This window comes from Onychostoma macrolepis, chromosome 04 (genome assembly GCF_012432095.1).
Source record: "Onychostoma macrolepis isolate SWU-2019 chromosome 04, ASM1243209v1, whole genome shotgun sequence".
In the NCBI taxonomy this organism is placed as follows: domain Eukaryota; kingdom Metazoa; phylum Chordata; class Actinopteri; order Cypriniformes; family Cyprinidae; genus Onychostoma; species Onychostoma macrolepis.
The window spans coordinates 16,651,800-16,668,099 of NC_081158.1; the positions used below are offsets into that span (position 1 = coordinate 16,651,800).

The 16,300-nt window shown below is 40.7% G+C and overlaps 1 protein-coding gene across 3 annotated transcripts in view; it reads right to left on the bottom strand.

The window, feature by feature from the left end:
* tbc1d22a (TBC1 domain family, member 22a) overlaps positions 1–16,300 on the bottom strand; it is a 157,344-nt gene that overhangs the window by 53,855 nt on the left and 87,189 nt on the right. For all 3 annotated transcript variants that reach the window (XM_058772414.1, XM_058772412.1, XM_058772413.1), the window contains one exon: positions 5,227–5,302. In XM_058772414.1, the coding sequence (XP_058628397.1) occupies positions 5,227–5,302 (76 nt within the window). The remainder of the gene's footprint in view (positions 1–5,226; positions 5,303–16,300) is intronic.

Consider the following 16,300-nt stretch of genomic DNA (forward strand, 5'->3'; position numbering starts at 1 on the left):
ATGGCTGCCAGATTGCAAAAATTAAGCAGATCACCAGACAGAAAATGTATCTTTTTAACAGAGAAGCTCTGATTTAAGGATTTTCACTCCTGATATCTGGTAACGGCAAGCTTGCGTAGTAGGGACGTGAACAGCAGTTGGCAATAATATTTTGTCTCCTTTTTTTTTTTGAAGAAAATTATTTTGGTAAAGGTTTTATTTTTTAAAATACATTTTAGTCTCATCTTTTATCATCAACGATTTTGCATGTTGATATAGTCACAGTTATCATTTATTGAACTTAATGTCATCTCGTCATGAGAAAAAAGCTTGTCAACGGACATTTCTCGTCATAGTTTTCATTAACGAAATTAACACCATTTCATAGCCACTAGGTAAGCCACTTTGACCACATTTTCTCTAAAAGAACCATTCAGTTAGATGAGACACATGACTTTTTGATGCATTTCCAAACTCGAAACAGGTACGTGATGCAATTCTTTCTCTTTTCCTCTGTGCATTCATTACTGGCATTATTCCCGCCAGTGGCTCTCAAAGGCGCTGCTTCCATAACAAAAAAGCAGGTGTTGTGTAAGCGTGACCTCAGCACCTGAGCGGTGCATCTGTATCCGAACATCTGGGTGTGCATGGACACACTGTGCCGATGTAAGCGAGATGGGACGGACAGCTCACAGCTGCGAGGTCAGACGACCTTTGGCCTCTCTCGTTGATGTTCGGGGGCAGATTCCTGCAGGGAATGCCTGTCATGTCGGTGGGCCGCTGTGGGCCCTGACAAACATGCCCTAGCTGTATCCTGACTGAGAGGAGCCATATGGCGACGGAGGCCGAATGAACATGTCCCGTGAACAAAGGTGTCGGAGCGTCAAGCGTCTGCGGCGTCACGTACCCTGATCACTACACCGCAGGTCTGGGCTCAGACCTTCCCTGCAGCCGCATGTTCTAAACCCCCAGCCTCATTAGTGCTGGAAGAGGTACCGTAACCTCTGTTCGGGACAGGAGAGTGACCAAGCATGCAACGTGCCTCAGCGTGCTGGCGAAGAAAAGAGTGCAAAAAGGGTTCGCCTGATTGATTTACATCCTCAACTTTATTACAGGGGAGAATATGATGTAAAACACCACGACAGTGCCAGATCTAAGAGCAGCCTGATTAAGGTCGACATGTGCCGTCCTTACAAGGGGGAAATTTGGAAATAATGCGACAGTAATCCAGGCAGCCTGATGAAGATGAGCATGGCAGAAACCCAACTCTCTGGCGACCAGCAATTACACACTCCCTCTCTGGCACATCTTTTATATATGGAAAGAGCAACCCAAACAGAGTGAGGGCTGTTCAGAGGACAAGATAAAGGGATGCTGGGCAGAGAGCTGTCATACATCAAAGATGCAACGATATGCGCACTTTGACCTTGCTGCATTAACTTCCAAATGAAATCTTAAGGCCTTGTTGCGTTTCGTAAGAACAATGTAACTTTCACTTAGCTGACTGCAGAGCATCCAATAGTCTTTCTGTCGTGACCCTGTTTTCTTGGCATGTTGTCCCTGTTGGCCCAGGTGGCAAGTATTAAAACATACTATTGCTATTTGCGTCTTGTCCTACCAAGTCGAACCAAATGATTTATGCTGTGAACACAACACACTGACCCATAGGACTAAATCAAGAGAAGTGATTATCTGATGTGGACAAGAAATCCCCACCCAATTGACTCGATCAAATTAGGTTTGATCAGAGTAGATTAACTAAAATGAAGGAGTAATGGGAAATGTGAAAGAGGTGTTTGGCATCTAAACTTCACTTGCAAGAAGCTCATTTCTGTTTCAGCAGCTGTTCGGGCAAGAAACAAAATGTGGCAATTATTTAACCAAAATCATATGAGCAAGTGTGCTGATATTCAGATCAGCAGAATGATTGGGAATGTGATCTTGCTTTAATCCAAGAGTTCGATAAACAAGAAGTCATATTCATTAACTTACATTTTAGACAATACTACCAGTTACGTTATTTATTTTTGCGCCACCAAAGAAAATAGTTTAAAACAAAGCCAGAGTTTTTGTCCTAACCATCCACGACAGTGATACATGACGAGCGTAACGAGCGTGTTTTCTGTAACATTGAAATGGTTTAATTTGACTTTCACAACAATAATGAAAGTGACAATACTGTAGATAATTTACCTCAGATCTTGAAAAATTATTTTAAGGAAATATTTTAATTATTTAAATTCATTTGAACTATGTGCTGGTACCAAGCGGCAACCTCCCGCTCTCTCTCTTAAAACCAGCACGGAAGTGACTAAAACTGCAATTCATCGACAGGCTGCTAGAGACTGGCTCCAAAAGGGAGTCAGTCCCATAGACTTCCCATGTTAAAATGCCCAACTTTACAGCAGAAAAAAATATATTTACAGCCTGGTACAAAAATTGGTTTTGGCCTTTGTGATAACTGTGAGGGAGGTGAATTTTTTTTTATAACTCTTCCGTTTAAATTGTATTAAGCCTTAAATTGACGCATAATTAAGGGCGTGGCCACTTGAGTGACAGGTGGACTGCCGCTCTGCTCCAGAGTGTGAAACTCGCTAGAGTGTGAAACTTAGAAAAATGGCTTTAAAGATTTTTATTTGTACAGAAAAAATATTTATAGGTAGGACACTGATAATCTGGCAATTAGATATTTTAATGAAAATTTAATTTTTAGATTTTTTCTGCTATAAATTGATATTGTGCTCTACTTTTGCACTGTCTGCAGTGAGATGTCACGCCAAGGCAAAAGGCAGAAACTTCCACATTATATAGGGTGCTGATCACCATTTACAGAATAACATCTGTATAAAATCTAGTGATCATTGGCTAGGCTATAACATCTATGGATTTTATCGACTTACAAGAAAAGGAAGTACGAATTTAATTGCAAACAGTTATTAATTTTATGTGTGATATGCTATCACGGCATTTGAGTCCTCACGTACAGAAGTGTGAAGCCCCAGACTGACAGCTGGCACTGAGTGAATAATCTGCATTATATTTATATAAAAAAAAAAAAAACACCTCTCAGATTATTTACGATTAATTATTGTTGCCAAGTTATCTAGTCGCTGCTTGCGTACAGTGCTTTGTTTTATGGAACAGTTTGTTAGATCGCGATCTAATTTGTTTGTCTAATGAAGTGCCGACAGATGTATAAAAGTACACAAGTCACACCGTAATTTAAACGTGGCAGACTTGGACAGTAAAACAAAGGCAGAATTCCGTATAACTCCAGGCTGACACAGTATTGACGAACGAATGCAAACAAATGCAGAGCACCGTAACTTAATTTGAGCTTTCAAAAACAAAGTCAAAGAGCTTTAACTGATTTTATACTGTGTTCTGCCTTGGTTTCTCAGGGGCTTTTCCCCATGATACTTAAACACGGAGGTCTTGAATGTCCCAAAATGATCAATAACTCATTTTCGATCAAAAACGAAGTTATGGTGTTTTGTCTTTGCACGGCAGCACTGCTGTCACTATGGACGGGCGTGGTTTCAGCTCGGCTTCACCCACGTCCCGCCTTTTTGCCCATTTTCGATTATCCGGGAGTGATGCGCTTCCAAGATGGCGGCGGTCGGCTCCGCCCACTTTAGGCTTGAAAAATGCTCTTCAGAAACCTGCGAGTGACGTCATGAACACTACGTCCATTTTTTTTTTTACAGTCTATGGTTGGTACATCATAAATAGGACGAGGCAACAGTTTACTGTCTGGGATTTGTTGTGTTACGTTGCACCGTGGCACCGTGTTTTGTCGTGTTGCGCCGTGAGTGAGAGTTATTTAGTTGTTAGCTGCTGCAGAGTGTGCCAAAAATCGAATATCTAGTGGAAAATAAGAACTACATTTTTAATTTTTTGGCAGAAGGCCATCTAGCGAACTGATGAACATATTATTAAATTGTGTGATATTATATACCTGGAGAATATGCACTAAATGGTAGGCCATGACTCCAATAATAACATTAAAACAGTAACTACCTAAGCAAGACACAATTACAATACACGCATTTCCAGAAGGATAACTAACTGTATCCTTCATAATTACTCACAAAGCATAAGTTATTGTTTAACTGAAAACTGGTGAAGAACAAAAAAAAGAGAAAAAAAAAGCCAAGCGTCTTATGCATGAATCTCAAATATCAATTGTTCCCTTTCATTGGTTTCTTTGCAAAGCACTTCCAAACCCCATTTGAATGTCTAATAGAAGACATTATCTGTAATCAAGAGTGGCTAAACACAATAAATGTGACAGGCGAAAAGCTCTGGAGCCTGACAATGTGAAGGTTACTCAAGAACAAGCTGAGCACGAAGACTTCAACTGATAATGCTCACTCACCAGGCTCATTAAACCAATGTTAATGTGCTTGTCTCCATGAAACACATCAAATTACCGATTCAAAACAACTAGACTGATGCAAACTAGAGGAACATCTAGTTTTAGCAGGTTTCAGGGTGGTACACCTTGTTTTTTGGTGGAGACAGATGTGGGTAAAGTACATCAGCCTAAAGGTAGTTGTCTCCGTGCTTAGTAAAGGGAGGAATTTATTTAGTGGATAAGCAAAAATGATGTTGTGATCAGCTACTTTTCAACCTTATTTCTCTCTGACAGGTCCCATAAACAACTGGATAATCAAACTGGAAGAGACGAAAAAGCTTCTTCTGGAACAAAAGCATAGAATCGAGCAGGCAATCAAAACAGAAGCGGAGGAATGAACAAGCAGCTCTATATATAGTGGAAAAACTGATGAGAATGAAACAAACACAGTCTCTCTCTATTTGCCACATAGACACAAAGTGAGTGGGGTAAAAACATCAACAATATGCTCTGACTGCAGTCTTTCTCTCAGAAATTAAAGTAATCATTGGTTCTAATGCAGGCTGAGGAGATAGAGGCCTCGTGCGAGAGGAGAGTAGAGGGCTTCCTGTCTCCGAGAAATGGGCATTGAATTCTGATTACGGTCACCTAATAGAAAGTAATGAGAGAGGCTTATGCTCCAGTGCCTTTTGCTTTCCTGGCCAGAGCAGCGAGCGCTCTCCACTAAAGGCCAAAGCACTGGTGCACTGATTGGGGCTGACACTGCAGCTGAAGGGGGCTGGGGGTATGGGTTAGTCAGAGACAGTGAGAGATAAAAAGAGAGAGAGGGCACAGGCAGAAAGAAGGAGTGTACGGAGCTAAGTAGGCTGTGCTTCACCAAGGGTACGCACCATCAATCCGGCTGACCAGCTCCTCCAGTGCCTTCACTTTCCTCTGAATCCCAGGCTGGGCGAAGGTGTAGTTGTCCTTGAGGGAAGAGAGAGAAAGATGAGAAACTTAAAACAGTACACATATTTGCCCAATGAAATACATGACGTAAATGCAAAATTTATCAATTGTGTGAATTAAAAACAAATAAAAAAACATCCTTTACAACAGAATTAAATCTGAGGCTGTTTACACTAGTGCATTTTCGATTTTGCTACGGTCACGCCTGTTGTTTACAGAACTCTGGCATTTTCAACCCCTTTGAAAACGGAGACTTTTGAAAAAGCAGCAGACCCCGTTTTAGTTTGTGGCTGCCCAGATTCGCTCTGTGTCTCCTTAATGACCATGTGAACAATAACATAATGCTCATTTTTGTACCTGCATGAATGATCATGTGACATGCGTTTTCGGTTGTGTAGTGTGGATGGAGATCGTTTCTGAAACGCAGTGAAAACGCCAGTGTAGACGAGGATAGTTTTTAAAATGCACTAGTGTAAACAGGGCATGAGTCTGATTTTGTGACAATATTAGCTTAACATGTTTCGGTTTTTAGTTAATTCCATTGTTAGTGCTTACAAGTTTACAACACTGTTACTTGTTTAGAGTTATGATAACGGTACGAGTTTGAGCTTACAAATACAGTTGTTATTTAAGTTTACACCAATGTCATAAATGTGTAATAAGTAACATTGCCATAACCTCAAACTCACAATGGACAACACTGTCATAAACTTGTGACTTTTAATGCACATCACTGGAATAAATCATGTAAAGTAACTGTCGTAAACTAGTAATGAATAATAATTATTAGATGTTCAGGACAGTTACTCTCTATAAATCTTCATAATGCAGCAGTGTTACTCATTCTTTTAAAAATGTTACTTTTGAATTAAAAAATTATACCATTGTAACTGCAATGCAATTTTTGTCTAATGGGTTAAAGTTCTTTGGTGTAAAGTTGTTAATTCTACTGCAACAATCAGTTGATAAAAGTAATGAATAGACAATATCTTGGAACTGGCACACACAGTGAACACACCCCATACATATGCATATGTATGCACAAATGCATGCACCACCGCCCATCCGCACTGGGAAAGAAATTGTGTGCTAGCAGCGCTCAACTGCGTGCTGGGAATAGTGATCCTATAATTAAGTGATAATATTCATCAAGGTCCTGTGGCCCACAGTGCAGCTTAATTACCACATTCATTTCAGCCTACGTTAAAAGACCCTTCTTGACCAGACAGCTACTTAAGAGACCCCCACCTACCTCTTATCACTCCCCAAGCCTCAGTGGGATTCCCTCTGCGCTCCCGCTGGAGGAAACTTAGCCTAGCTATACTGCCCATAGAAACAGGGCACAAGTTCAGCTGTCGAGAGCCAGCGTAAAACAAGCAGTGGGTTAGGGATGATAAATTGGGTGGTTTGCTAAGCTGAGATTGTCAGGCATGGATGTAATCAACAGAAGCTGAAGACCCATCATTCACAGCAATAAAACTGCTGATGTGGAGGAGGTATGCGTACAAAGGAAATAACAGACGGAGTGTGCACGTATGCGCTGTACACAAGAGGGACATTCAGCCGTAAACAGGTCCAACAATACCTGCTGTGAAATCACCTCCCTAAACCAAATCATTTGAGGAGAAGATGTAGCATATGACAGAGTAAGTTCATAACTTGGAAGGTCATATAAATGTGTGTGTAGGACAGACCACAGCCAAAAAATGAACAAAAAACACACAGCAAAGTTTTAGGATAGTCTTGCACTTTTGCTTTCAACCTTCACTGTCTACTTCATTTGTATTCTCTCTAACTCATTTACTGGGATGCATGGCTAGACAGAAGCTGCTCCTAATTTTTAGATGACATTTAACATTAAAATTACTGTCATAATGACCATGAAAATGGATAACTTCATTGGACAAATGGAGAGATGACAGTGTGAGTGACAATAATGATGACACCTTATCAAGCGGTCTGAGTTATATCATACCTAATGGGGACACCTTCATACGAACTCTTGAAGCGTAAGTACATTTAGTGACAAAAGAGATCCGTAATTGTATAGAGACTACATTCAAATGGCTCGCTAGCCTTTTCCTTTGCATCAAATTGCACTGATATCAGTATTATCTGGAAGGCTTTTTACTCCAATCAATTTTCACAGGATCAACCTCTAAGTGGCTCTTTGAGGGATCCAAAATTTGTCAAGAGGTAATGATTGTAGGAGAGTTAATTATACACTTTGGACAATCACCTAATTGCTCGCCAAATATCTTGGTCCTCTGTGTCTTGGAAACCCCAACAAGTGCAAATACCCTGGACTGAACAAAGAGAATGATTTTCGCAATCAGCCTTCAACTTGCAAAGGTGGACAGACAGATATTCTGCACTATGTGAGTAAGTCTATGGCTCCATCTTTGATGAGACTTCAGAGAGGCAGGATGCTTTAATGTAGCCTGGGAGCAGCTGAGGCGGCAAACACCCGCAAGGGGAGAGAAGTCATTAACCGATAAACAATTTCAGCTGTCCTTCAGGCTCAGATGTGCAGCCTCGGCGCTCCAGAGGTGCCTTAGATGAATACATGAATAGCTGGATCCCGACCATTAAAACCAGCCACCTTCTTTTTGCCGTGACCTCGAAACAGGACTTTAAAGGGGCAGCACAATGAGGCGGCACTGAAACAGATGGGGCGTCAGCGGCCGAGTCCGTGCTTGGCCTACTTTCACAGGTCTACACCTAATCTTCAGCTGGAGCACTGACCCTGGAGGATGCTTGTGGCTCGGTGAACATTAACATTCCATGCTGGGCTAATCCATCTCTGCAGGAGTCCCTGAGAGTTAGGTCAAAGTGGCCAGGCAGTGGGGAAAGGGGTGAGAGCCATGATTCGAGATGCAGTCACAATCAGGTCAGATCTGAGAACATCTTACAAGGGCATCTCATGGGTAAAATCTTGGCTCCAACTCCTGCATACCTACCAAGTGCTAAGTGCATGTTAATGGTCAAAACTGACTCAGAAACAACACTCAATTGGGATGCTGCACCAAACCCGGCACTATCAATTTAATTTAGTTTCTTGGACTAATATACAATGCACATAAACTGATGATAATGTTACGTCCAAGAGACATTTATTTGGAAGGTTCAACAAGTGAAATGGAAAATTACCAATAAAGAATAACTTAAATTTCGATCTGTTCATCATCTAAAGCTGTTCTAAAGCTTTAGAAAACAGATGCTCCTTAGACAGGAAGCATCATGCCACGTCATGTCAGTAAAGGACAGGAAGTTCCCATTAAGAGCGAATATTGTATTTTCACAAGTTTCTTGATGATTCACCAGACTGGATGCTTTTTATGGTTTTCTTTGTGGAACATGAGGACTTTAGGATATATCACCATTACGTTTGTTGTTTAATATACACAAGGTGTAGTACTTGGTTGAATCAAACGGTGTTTGCAGAGCTCCCCTGCAAGACACTGCAGAAAAAGAGACCCAGCAACACCACTTCTGGATATGATTTCTTTCTTAGTGTGTACAGGCAGAGCTGACTCCAACAACACTCCAATTGGATACAGGGGGTAAAGAGATCTCCAGTTTAATTTTGTTGTTTCTTCATTGCTTTAACTCTGTGCGATTTGCCCTGGAGACAACATCTGATAAGAAATCCATTGGATAGCAAGAGCTAAACAAGTTAAATGCCTCTTTCTCTCGCTCCTTGTATGTCATGTTCTGGCGACACATGGATGCAATGCAATTACCTCCAAGGCAGGAAGAGTGGGTCAGTCTTAAGCATGCATTAAGCCTGCCCAGGGACCTCCGTAATTACATCTGCATTATTAAAGCACCCGTGCTTTAATGAAGTGCAGGTGCTCTTATACACTGGACACTGGGAGCTGTAAACAATCCAGTTTCCACAGCAATATCATTAACCAGCTTTGAACCGAGCTGAAGAGATTCTATAATCTTGAAAAGAAGAACTAGGAAGGGTTTGACTTGCACCTCTATAACATGCTGTGACAGGAAGAGCTCTGATGATACAAGCAGGTGCCAAATATCCCGCTCAATGCTGTTTAGAAAGCATCCTCTTTTCCAGGGATTTGTTTAAAGCTTTGGCTGGGGAACAAGTTGAAGCTTTGTGGCATCCTTTTTCACTCAATCCATCTTTGATCTGGTAAAGGGACTGAAGCTTCCCAGCTGAAGCTTTTTTGGACTATGTTATACTCTCCAAAATGTCCATCACTCACCTTCAGTAGATTACTAATCTCCCTTTGACACTATCAACAAAGGGACTGATTTCTCCGCTGAGTGAAAAAGAAAAAAGGCAAAAAAGGTGATCCGAGATCAACAGAAGAAGGTGGTGACTTTTTTTCTAAATATGTGAGATAAATAACTAAATCTGAGGAGATGAAGACCAGCCCTTTGATAAGAACTTGTGGAAAGATCTGCTTGATGCAAACAACAAGCCTGCTGAAAGGATCCGGAGCTGTGATGACAACCCATGATAACCAGAGCACATAATAAGAGCTCAGCTTTGTGTTATTCATGGAGAGGAGAGGGCTTTTACACTCTCTCTGTGGCTGCTGATGCCTTTCCATTAGTCTAAGCAGCCCTCTTTTCCTCTCTCAATCGCTTCTGCTCTTCCAGGCGAAGCTGGATCAGAAATAACCCACCAATGCAGAATATGAACATCCAGGATCATGAGCTTATCTTCTGAACCTTTCAACGTCTGCATTCACTGCTTCCCTAGTTCACTCTTTGAAATCGACAAGTCTTTTTTTCTTTTTTTTTTGTCAGTCATAACAGCTTAGAAGAAAAGTTCACACACAAAAAAAAAAAAAAAAATCTGCAATTGTTTACTTCACTCTTGTGAAGTTGTCGCAAACCCATGTTTTTCCTTCCCCATGTATAATACAGAAGGGCAAGTTGAAGACTATTCACCATAACAGTCATACTCCAAAATGGATAAAAACGACACCATGTAAGTATACTATAGGTCCCATGAACTATATTCAAACTATTCTGAAGACATACAATTACTCTAAAGATCTCATATCACATTCTCCATTAAACACATTGGAATTGGTGCAAGGCATTTTCAGTTACAAGACACTCAAGAACCAAAGACATTTTAGCATTAATGATGTTAAATCTGGTGCAGTGCATCAAGCTGAAAAGAACGTAGATAAGATTTAAGAGCTTTTGCAGATGGAATGATTGGTGAACGATTGACAGAATTATCATGTTTGGTTGCTTAACATCTGCTGTCTCTCTTCAATTCATTTCATGGCATAGCCTTTACAATATCTTGATAGACAAGAAAAGACACTTGAGACCAGGGGCTGATGGATTTCTCTTTTAAAGGTATGGTTCATGAGTTTAGTACTTTGCATGTGCACGCTTAGAGAAGAGTTAATGAGGGAGGTTATGTGGCAGGAAGAATATGAGCGACAGGCTGCACTATCAGACATCTGACTGAGGGGCTCAGTGAGCTGCGACAGAGGCATACGGCTGTCAGTAAAAGAGGGACAGGAGAGAGCAGCAGCCAAGCAGAAAACTCAAGCTTTTCCTGCTGCCACTTCCTCAAGAGTGGTTGATTGAATATAATTGGCAGGGGGGCAGGAGGATAACACAGCCTCCTAAAACAAAAGAGCGGCCCCTGCTGCAGCCCTCGTGCAACACTGATACACACGTGGAATAAAACAGCGCTTCTCTTGCAAGCGGTCGCCGTATCTGCTCCGAGTCACATTATCCCTCATGCGCTGAGCCAAAATATGAGACAATAGCCCCCTCTTGCTTAAACAACAGTTCAGAAAATAGCCTGACTGTGCACAGGGCCGTGTCGGCCCAGGGGGAAATGAGCAAAATTACACGCTGGCCCAGTACTGTGTTCTTCACAGAGAGAGAAAAGAGTGTGAAAAAGAAAAAAAACAGATTGAGGCGACACATTTGAGTGTCTCAAGAGCGCTGCTGAGATGGTATTGGTAGCAGTCTGGCTGCTATGTTGTAGTATCACTGGTCTCAGCATGCAAAAGTGAAGGACATCTCAAACCCTTTGCTCTGAGAGGCGTCCATCTGATAAGGATGAAAGTGGACCACTTCATCTGTATTCTTCGACAACCCCTAGGGTCTGCTGGAAAATTCACAAAAAAACCATAGGAAGCATTTCCGGCAAGAGTTCTGACATCCAGCATAGACACTTCAAAGATCATGTGTTGAAGGCTGGAACTAGACTTGGCATAAGCGTCAAAGATCAAGCATTAATCAATGCTAACTGTGTAAGAGATGGAAGAATAGGCTGGCAGGCAACCGTCTGAGCATGTGTCAATGCAATCCGCAGCTCCGCACTTCCAGTCAATAAACTGTTCCGACGAAGCAGGGGACCAATTGGCCAAATCAAATTGTTAAGGCCTCAGGCCCCATTTGCTTTAGTGTGTGCCACCATTGCATGCAAATATTTATCTTATTATCAGAAAATCGTAAGCTCCACTGGCAATTCATTTGTCCTGGCTGTTTAAGCACGTTCCAGGGTGGGGGAAATAACAGATGAGAGAGATAATAAATGGATAGATTACCTACAGGCCTGAGCTTGTGTAAATACAACAGGGACTGTTTACCTCCAGTCTTTGTTGCTTATGCAACACACCTAATGCCATAGGTTTTAATTCAACAAGGGGTCTCCTAATGGAAACTTGAACAGAATACAACAACATTTGCTTCTCTTTAGTAAATGAATGATTAACAATTGCCTTTCTCCCTTCTTTAACCAATTTCACACGTTCCATTTCTGTATTTGACACCAACCCCCAAGAGCCGCAAGGTGCAAAATGGTCGCAAATGGTTCCATTTCTTTTTCTTTTAAGTTGGCATACAGAGAGAAAAAAAGAGGAGGGAGAGAAAGGGGGGAAGCCAGAGAGGGAAAAATAGGCTAAATAAGCAAGAGGTTCATTAATATCACTGAAGGTGCATTATACTGACAAAGGGCCTCATGAGGCACCTATTTATTTAGGAAATTAATAAAAGCGAGCATTTGCCCCAGTGTAAATGCCATTTTCTGTCCACAGCAGCAGTTCTGAGCATGCCCCATTCCCCCTCCGCTGTTCCTCTGACCTTGGTTCTAATTGCGCGGCAGATCCCCAGGAGATCGTGTTCCCCCTAATGGTTTATAAACAATTTTAAAGGGGCTCCACTTCTCTACAACCTTAATTAGTTTATGGTCCTCTGGCTCACACCCCTAAACCCCCTCCTATCCCACCGCTGACAGAGGAACCAGTAGGGGGTCTAATAGTGGTGTATTAACCTTACTGAGTGGGACAATTTATGGACTACTGCACTTGTTCAACTTCTCCCCAGTAAACTATACATAATAAAGTGAGTGGTACAGTTTTAAATAAGTCAAAAAACAATCTCAAGAGGCACATTATTTACAATGTCATGTGCACAGTATATTTATTTACTGCGTATTGCATTTTCAAAAATAGCAACATGTATAAACTATATAACATTACAAAGGTATAACATAAGTACTTAAAAAGCGCATATTCTGCATGATTATACAGGTGCTGGTCATATAATTAGAATATCATCAAAAAGTTGATTTATTTCACTAATTCCATTCAAAAAGTGAAACTTGTATATTATATTCATTCATTACACACAGACTGATATATTTCAAATGTTTATTTCTTTTAATTTTGATGATTAGAGCTTACAGCTCATGAAAGTCAAAAATCAGTATCTCAAAATATTAGAATATTACTTAAGACCAATAGAAAAGAAAGGATTTTTATAAATCTTGGCCAACTGAAAAGTATGAAAATGAAAAGTATGAGCATGTACAGCACTCAATACTTAGTTGGGGCTCCTTTTGCCTGAATTACTGCAGCAATGCGGCGTGGCATGGAGTCGATCAGTCTGTGGCACTGCTCAGGTGTTATGAGAGCCCAGGTTGCTCTGATAGTGGCCTTCAACTCATCTGCATTGTTGGGTCTGGTGTCTCTCATCTTCCTCTTGACAATACCCCATAGATTCTCTATGGGGTTCAGGTCAGGCGAGTTTGCTGACCAATCAAGCACAGTAACACTATGGTCATTGAACCAGCCTTTGGTACCTTTGGCAGTGTGGGCAGGTGCCAAGTCCTGCTGGAAAATGAAATCAGCACCTCCATAAAGCTTGTCAACAGAAGGAAGCATGAAGTGCTCTAAAATTTCCTGGTAGATGGCTGCGTTGACTGTGGACTTCAGAAAACACAGTGGACCAACACCAGCAGATGACATGGCAGCCCAAATCATCACTGACTGTGGAAACTTCACACTGGACTTCAAGCAATATGGATTATGTGCCTCTCCACTCTTCCTTCAGACTCTGGGACCTTGATTTCCAAATGAAATGTAAAATTTACTTTCATCTGAAAAGAGGACTTTGGACCACTGAGCAACAGTCCAGTTCTTTTCTCCACAGACCAGGTAAGATGCTTCTGACGTTGTCTCTGGTTCAGAAGTGGCTTGGTAGCCCTTTTCCTGAAGACGTCCGAGCGTGGTGACTCTTGATGCACTGACTCCAGCTTCAGTTCTCTCCTTGTGAAGCTCTCACAAGTGTTTGAATCGGCTTTGCTTGACAGTATTCTCAAGCTTGCGGTCATCCCTGTTGCTTGTGCACCTTTTCCTACCCAAATTCTTCCTTCCAGTCAACTTTGCATTTAATATGCTTTGATACAGCACTCTGTAAACAGCCACACCTTTCAGTAATGACCTTCTGTGACTTACCCTCTTTGTGGAGGGTGTCAATGTTCGTCTTCTGGATCATTGCCAAGTCAGCAGTCTTCCCATTATTGTGGTTTCAAAGAACAAGAGATACCCAGAATTTATACTGTAGGGATGGTCATTTATTCAAACTCAAATGTAAATATTCTAATATTTTGAGATACTGATTTTGACTTTCATGAGCTGTAAGCTCTAATCATCAAAATTAAAAGAAATAAACATTTGAAATATATCAGTCTGTGTGTAATGAATGAATATAATATACAAGTTTCACTTTTTGAATGGAATTAGTGAAATAAATCAACTTTTTGATGATATTCTAATTATATGACCAGCACCTGTATTCTACATCCATAATCCTACCCGATACCTAAACTTAACAACTACTTTACCAACTATTAATAAACAGCAAATTAGGAGTTGTTTGAGGCAAAAGTCATAGTTAATGGTTTGTTAATATCGAAAATTGGACCTTAAAGTGTGACCCACAAATGTTCTGGTGATAGTAAAATATGCGTTTGTATCAGAACCAATTATGCAAAATAAAAGCTCTGTTGAATGTGTAATATCAAGTATTCGGTAAATCATGTTGATTAGTACTTAGTGCAAAGGTCATTGAGAAATATATGTGCTAACATTGTTTATAGCCCTTACACTCACCTATTTTCAAATGTGATTATATTTTATCAATAATTTGGCAAAGAGAATGCGCATAAGATCAATAAGGAGATTCAGGAAGAGATTTGTCGCAGATGCTTGAGGCTCACATGGGGCAAACGTGTGAAATGTTTGCAGGGTGGAGACAAAGAAACGTGAATGGAGCAGTTTGCAGCATATCACACACAAGACAACAGAGTGAAAGGGTGCTTATGTAAGTATATTTCAATTGTCCTTTGAGAGTCTATTTCCAATACTTTTCAAGGAGATTAGTATTAATGATAAAGTAATGAGAAATAAAGATTATTTTACTAGTTCACATCAACTTATGTACATGCAATAATTTTTGTAGTTCTGCAATTAAAAATATTTCTGTAGTTCTCCAAGTTAGCATGCGAGATAAAAGTATACAAGAGTAAAAAGAAAAACCACCTGGGCTTAACAGATGGCTGATATGAGGCAGTTTTGATCTGAAGTTTTATTCTGGTGAGCATGCTTTTTATACGTGTGAGCAGTATATAAAAAAAAAAAAACAGAAACAGAAACAGCTGGAAGCCCTTGGGTTTAAAGATAGGTGGACGAACAGTGTGGTGCAAGAAGCCAAGTAAAGAGAAGCACTGATCAGAGAAAAAAGGAAGAGCAAAGACGAGCAAGGCATCGGCAGCGCCAACTGTGAAACAGATCACAGCAGAGCTGTATGCATGAGCTCAATAATCTGCCTCCATCACACTTTCAAGCCTGTAGATATAAACGCACCTATCTGCCCCTCTCAAGCATTTTCTGTGGGTCCCCGTCACCTCTTATCTGGCTTATGCCTCTTATTTGGCTTATCTCCATCATGCAATGGGCTTTTCCAGAAATATATACATTCTTCTCACCAACCCACTTTCACTACACATGAAGTATTTGCACACACACAAACACGTTTGTTTTTGTGAAAAGTGGGGACATCCCATAGGCGTAATGGTTTTTATACTGTAAAAACTGTATGTGCTATTGCCCTACACCAATCCTACATCTAAACCTACGCCTTACAGGAAACTTTGTGCCATTTCAGATTTTCAATAAACTCCATTTTGTTTGATTTATATGCGTTTTGAAAAGTGGGGACATGGGGTAGTGTCCTGAAAAGTCACCTTCTCCTTGTAATACCTATGTCATACCCGTGTCATTATACAAATTTATGTCCTCATTTGTCACAAAAATGCGCACACACACACACACACACACACACACACACACACAGACAGACAGAGATCTTTGTTTGAAGTTAACAGCATTAGTAGTTGCTTTGGGCTTGGCATATAATGTATTAAGCAATAAAGCAATAAGCCATGAAAGGTCACACTCTGTGAGCACACTTTAATTCTATATTAATTTAATTCTATATTAATGTGCCAAGATACTACAAACCAGTTAGGCTAATGAACTTTAAGTTCTGGCCCGTTGACTTGATTGACAAGCAGCAGAAAGTGCTGATATTCTGAACTGCGCTACTTGCTAGATAAAAATCTTATTGCATAGTTCACAGTATAAAAGGAATAGCTTTAAAAAAGTAAATTTTCTCACTCTCACGTCTTTCCAAACTAGCATAGTTTTGTAAAACATTTTTTTG